Genomic DNA, 6,152 nt, shown 5'->3' on the forward strand with positions numbered 1-6,152 from the left:
CAAGTGATCTTCTGCATATGGTTGATGAATTTTAGCAGATCTCATTTTTGCATACATGGTTTAATAGGAATGATTTAAACAAAAAAAATTAATAATAAAACAAACATAACTTCAAATGAATAATTCCAACAAAATATTACCTTTTCATCCCATATATGTCTAACAACATGGTCCTGGTAAAGAGAAAACAGTGATAAGTCCGACGGGCCTCCTCCAAAACCCTAAAGTGCCTCTACTGCCCTTTGGGCATGGGATACCTCATGTGCTACCTCTGTCTCCTAGGCCTGGGTGGGATGCCTCAGGTGCCGCCCCTGCTTCCCCATGGGCCTGTGATGCCTCAATTGTCGCCTATGTCTCATACACCTAGGATGCTTCAGATATTTGAGGTACCTCGGGTGACTCTGTTTCCTCGGGTGCTTGTATAGGTGAACTTAGTTGTCTACGGGAAGATGGAGGCAAGGATGCATCAGAGGGAACCCTCTCCTGTTATGGGAAGAGGAATAATAAGGAAGAGATACACGAGCCCTAAAACCTGACGCCTCCGCATCAACCGGTCTAGAGGTAACAGAAGCCTGCAATGGTTGACTCTTTTCCTTCCGAACGGATGCATGTTGTGCATTCTTGTCGTGTCTCAATCATGATTCCCTATCAACCATAATTATTGTGAACAAACAAGACAAGTGTTACACAATGAATTTTGTACAAAAAAGGCAAAACATTTCAGACAGACTAATTACAAAGATGCATATCCAGTTTATGGGTAAACGTTGCAAAGTTCCAGATATGGATCTCCAAAATTTCCTATAACTAAAGCCTCCGTCAATGGCGGAATGCATCCCCGAAAATCATCAAAAACAATGCATTAATTGTAAAAAAATACCTATCTAATCGTTTCTAATCAGGTATAAGATATCAAACATGTAAAATCTTACTATTTCATAGCCTAAACATCAGCTTCTACACATTTATACATAAACTCAAAAATGGGAAAAAAAATCACAAATAGTGTTTTAAAGTTGCTTGAAGTTTGATGTTTGAAGTTGACTGATGTTGTTTGATGTTGCTTGGATGTGGTTTGACATAGTTTGAGAAAATGGTGATTGAGAGAGTTTGATAAAATAGGTTTTTGAGAGAGTTTAAGTAAGCGAGAAAGGTGAAAGGCTTCTGGTGCATATTTGAACGACGAGCGTACGGAAATGCATCTACGTACGCTTTACGAAGATATATCTCTAGAATATTTGCACGTGGTGTTTTGGCCCTGATTTAGATTTGTACTGAATTTTGGTGCGTTCGGAGATGCATCTACGTAAGGTATACATAGATATTTCTTCGGTTAATTCTTTTTATTGATTTAGAAGTGTGTTGAAATTAAATGCGTTCGAAGATGTATCTCTAGAACCTGGGGGAATAATTATATTTTCATGTGGTGCCTTAGTAATGTATAGGGTGCATTAAAAGCAGAGTTTGAAAAACTTAGGTAGTGGAAAGTAAATAGAAAAAAATAAATAGCAGAATTTAAAGAGTTAAGGGAAGAAGAAGAATACCGAGAATTATAGAGATTTGGTCAAATAAAAAAGGACATACTACTCTCCCCAATTGATCTTGAGAGTTTCTAATAATAGTTGAGAGCTTTTAGTAGGAAAGACTCGCGAACCCCCTTATACAAGGAAATGGTGGTTGATCTTCAACTAAATAATATAAGACGATGAATGTAGGCGTTTGCGTCTTTTATTCAATATATTGTTGAAAGTGAAACGATCAATCTTCCTTCCCAACAACGCATTAAAGTGGTTAGTCTTCTATCCACGAACACGGACCTCGTAGTGGTTAGTCTTGAAGTTCAAAAAATCTAAGCTCAATACCTTGGTTTTAGTAAGGCTAACAAAAAACCTGTGAGATTTTAACCGGGCTAATCTCGAACCTATGGATCTTTTAATACCAGGCAGAACTTCAGCCTAACCTGGTTTTAACCGAGTTAACCAATAATCTATGAAAATTTTAACACAGACTAATCTCGAATTTATGAATCTTTTAATACCAGGCAGAGCTTCAACCTAACCTGGTTTAAACTGAGTTAATCAATAATCTATAAAAAATTTAACATAGACTAATCTTTAACCAAACCTAAGACTCATCAGACAATTCTTAAATATGAACGTTTTATAGGATGAACTTCCAAAAAACATATTCCACTTAATTTATTTTCTTTATAATAGAATAAATGAGTTTAATGAATATAAAGTGACTCATCTAATAAAAGACAATTTCTTATCCCACCCCATGACCTTCTTACACACCACCGAATTGACCAAAATGCCCTCGTGTTTCCGTAGATGCACTTCCGGAAGCACCATTTTTTTGTGTAACGTTGTTTTATTTCGTAGATGCACTTACGGAACTCTTTCGTAGATGCATCTACGGAAATGTCTGACGTTATAACTTGCGCCAGACCTTTCCCCTCCCTCATTCTCTTCATTTCAAACTTTTATCTCTCAAACTCTCTAAACCCCAAACACTCTCAAACTCTCAAGCACTCGACCTACATTGTTAACATCAAGTATCGAGACATTTCATGAAGTTCAAATCATTATTTAATCGGTAAGTTTTCGATATTTTGACTTATTTTAGAGTATTTTGAAATCGAATTAGAATATGATATTTAGGCGTAGAAATGATTGGATAGGATTAGAGATATTGTTTAGAGACAATGTAGATGTTATTTGTGGTTTATTTTGGACGATCAGCAAAAAAATGGGGTTTTTGGGTGACTGAACAATACAGTTACGCCATTGTTGCGTTTATGAGCTTCAAGGGCTTCCGTAGATGCACTTACAAAAGAGATGCACGTTAGGGCATTCAGGAGGTGTATCTACGGAAGCACCATACATTTTGAAACTAATGTGCTTTCGTAGGTGCATCTACGAAAACACCATATATTTTGAAACTAAGGAGCTTCCGTAGATGTGCCTACAGAAAGAGTATTTTTTTAATTTCTTGTTTATTTATAAATCATTGTTTATGTATAGATACATATCAGTTAAGTAGATGTTATCACAATGCAGACATTATGACTCACGGTCCCGATAAAGATATACATGGGAGGACTGCACAACACGTATCCGTGCGGCGTGAACGGGAGTGTGTAGTATCTCAGGTGACTGATGGAGTTGTTGTCCCACCGGATACACCCCCTCCAGCCGGGCCTCCTACATTTGTCCTAGTTGAGGGGCTCTCTATGCCTGTTCTAGTTGATACACCTGCTTCAGCTGGGCCTTCTCCATCTATCCCAGTTGAAGGGCCTTCGCCGTCTACTACTACTTCACGGAGGCCCGAGATGATGTTGAGGGTTCCTCACAGATGCCACCCCGCGCAGACGTTGTCGTGACACTTCTTCTACTTCTACTCTTATGCCTGTGCTAGTGACGGGCGATACAGGATCTGATATACCACTTCTGGCGGGACACGAGGATGAGCCGGTGCTAGAGCCTATCAGGTATCTTGGGGGTCTTGTAGACGCATCCCTTTTGACAGGTATGACGATCATGCAGTTAGGCATATATGGAATGGAGAGGTAAATTTTCTTTGTTAATTACTTTTTTTCTTCAGTTTTTGAATTTGCTTATTAATAATCGTGTTTATTTTTTAAAAAAATTTCAGGATAGGGATCCAAAGAGGTTCTACAACTACGACCGGAAAATTGCAGGTCTTGCACAGCCTGACGAGCCGTGGTTCCAGGATGTACTAGCAGCTTCTGGCCTGAGAGACCTCTGTCAGGTGGGCTACACGAAGATACATAATGGGATGTTGATGGCAATTGCAGAGAGATGGCGTCTGGAGACTTCCTCATTTCATCTTCCTCACGGCGAGATTACCATCACCCTAGATGATGTGGCATGCCTCCTGCATCTACCTATCAGGGGTACCCTCATTGGTCACGGTAGGCTAACGAATGAGGAAGCGATGGAGATGCCGATTGCTGAACTGGGGTGCAAACCAGATGACGCACTTGAGGAGGCGGAGAGGACCCGCGGGGCGCAAGTGAGGTTTCACACCTGGCTGAGGTTATATGACGCTGAGCTTCTTGCGGCACATCAGGCTGTTGGCGACGAGGTGGAGGCGGATATACACAAAGAGCGGGCGCTGAGATGTTACTTCCTATATTTGATAGACACTCAACTCTTTATGGACATGAGTTCGTCGTACACAGACGTCGTCTACCTGATGTACTTATCGGATACAACACATATCCATGAGTACAACTGGGGAGCGACTGTACTGGCGTACGGTTACTATAGACTGGGAGAGGGATGCTTGTGGAAGGCAATGACGATGGCAGGCAGATGTACCCTTGTAGTGGTAACAATCTTATCCCCTTCTACTTATTATATACTTGTGATAGTAAATTAAAATAATAGTGTTTTTTCAGGCTTGGATACTACAACACTTTCCAGACATTATTGGTTGGGGAGAGGTACCGACCTACATTGAGCTCATGCCGCGTGCCAGTAGATTCAACCCCCGCAGAGGGAACCGGGAGCCGTTACCTTACAGGCGCGAACTTGGTCGCATTGCTGCCGAGGACATACGTTCTGACTGCTATGTTGAGCACCGGGAGACGGTTTCCTTCGATGAGATAACGCTGTATTCTGGATGGTTGGACACCACCTTGACCATCATTGTACGACAACTTCTGGAGCGTGTCACGCGTCAGTTTGGCTACGCAAAGACGATACCTCGCGACCCTACAGTCTCCGCTCCTATCACCATGACCCGTCGGCAGTTAGATGAGGTCTTTACAGACTGGGAGTATCACATGATTCCTGAGGAGGCTCGAGCGACGGGAGCAGAGTGCGACTGAAGCTGCGTCGAGGGGTAGATCACCTGGTACTTCAAGGTGTCACACTCGTACATGTTGTCCGCTACACTTGGAGATCCGCTCAGACTAGCCCACGAGGAGATTCTGCAGGCTCATCAGGCTGAGTTGGACCGCACTCACGATCTCCTTCCTCGGTGTCGTGAGATAGGTGACACGGGACTATGAGTCATTGCAGATGGTTTATTCTCTGAGGGGTCTGCGGAGAGGCGTGTGGTGGATACTATGATTAAGTTGGCACAAGAGGTATTTCTATACCGTAGAAATCGTGCCAGGACTGGTAGGGCACTGGACGCTAGAGGCAGAGCTAGGAGCGGTCGTGGTGGACGCGGAGGCGGAGGCCGTGGTGGAGAGCAGCAGGATGATGTTCGACACACACAGTAGTGATGCATGTGGTATATATTTTTGTTTATTTTCTTTGATGATGGAAGTATGTTACTTATGTTATTTTGATGATGTATTCGACATCATGACCGACATTATTTATACGATGTATTTTTTTTATTTATCTACTATTGTATTTAAAATGCGTTTCTTTAGTTTTACATTTGTATTTTAAAATATTATTGTAATCAAAATTGAGTTTTGGAGTGAAATGAATATGATTTGAAAATTTAGCAGACTGTTTCGTATATGCACCTACGGAACACTCTGACCACCTTCCGTAGATGCATGTACAAAAGGAAACACATTTTTTTTCCAAAACCAAGGTACTATTGGAAGTGCATCTACGAAACTGAGAATAAAATTAAAATTTTATACGGTGTATAAGAGATTTATGGAGTGCATTGAAATTTTATCTAATAAAAACTATCCGTTTACCGTATCATATCAATAGTCTTAAAATATATACATGTTTTTTTTGCCGAGGCTCAAAGGGTAAAGTTGTTTCACAATTTCATTTCTCATCTCATTTTCTCAAAACAAATAAAAATTACCAAATTTTAATGATAAAAATCTTATAAAATTAAAAGTGATATAAATTATTACAATTTTATAAAATTAATTAATTTATTTGTTTGAATAAAATGGTAATTATAATATTGATTTTGGTTGAGAAGGAGTTGGATTAAATGAGACAATTTTTCAATGCACTCCATAGACTTTTTATACATCGCGTAAAATTTTATTTTTATTCTTAGCTTCTGTAGATGTATTTCTGGAAGTATCCTATTTTTTTTAAAAAATTTAGTCTTTTTCATAGATGTTTCTACGGAAGCATTAAAACATAGTAAAATTTGAGATTTTCTCAATTAATTGTCAAAATCAGAATGTTTAG

General features: G+C 39.9%; 1 protein-coding gene across 1 annotated transcript; it reads left to right on the forward strand.

The window, feature by feature from the left end:
- Positions 1-3,407: 3,407 nt before the first annotated feature.
- LOC131657662 (uncharacterized) lies at positions 3,408-5,257 on the forward strand. The gene is made up of 4 exons (XM_058927033.1): positions 3,408-3,571; positions 3,663-4,320; positions 4,427-4,706; positions 5,052-5,257. Exons 1-4 carry the CDS (start codon positions 3,408-3,410, stop codon positions 5,255-5,257), a joined length of 1,308 nt encoding a protein of 435 aa, XP_058783016.1.
- Positions 5,258-6,152: the final 895 nt, after the last annotated feature.

Source organism: Vicia villosa, linkage group LG3, assembly GCF_029867415.1.
Source record: "Vicia villosa cultivar HV-30 ecotype Madison, WI linkage group LG3, Vvil1.0, whole genome shotgun sequence".
NCBI classification, from domain to species: Eukaryota; Viridiplantae; Streptophyta; class Magnoliopsida; order Fabales; family Fabaceae; genus Vicia; species Vicia villosa.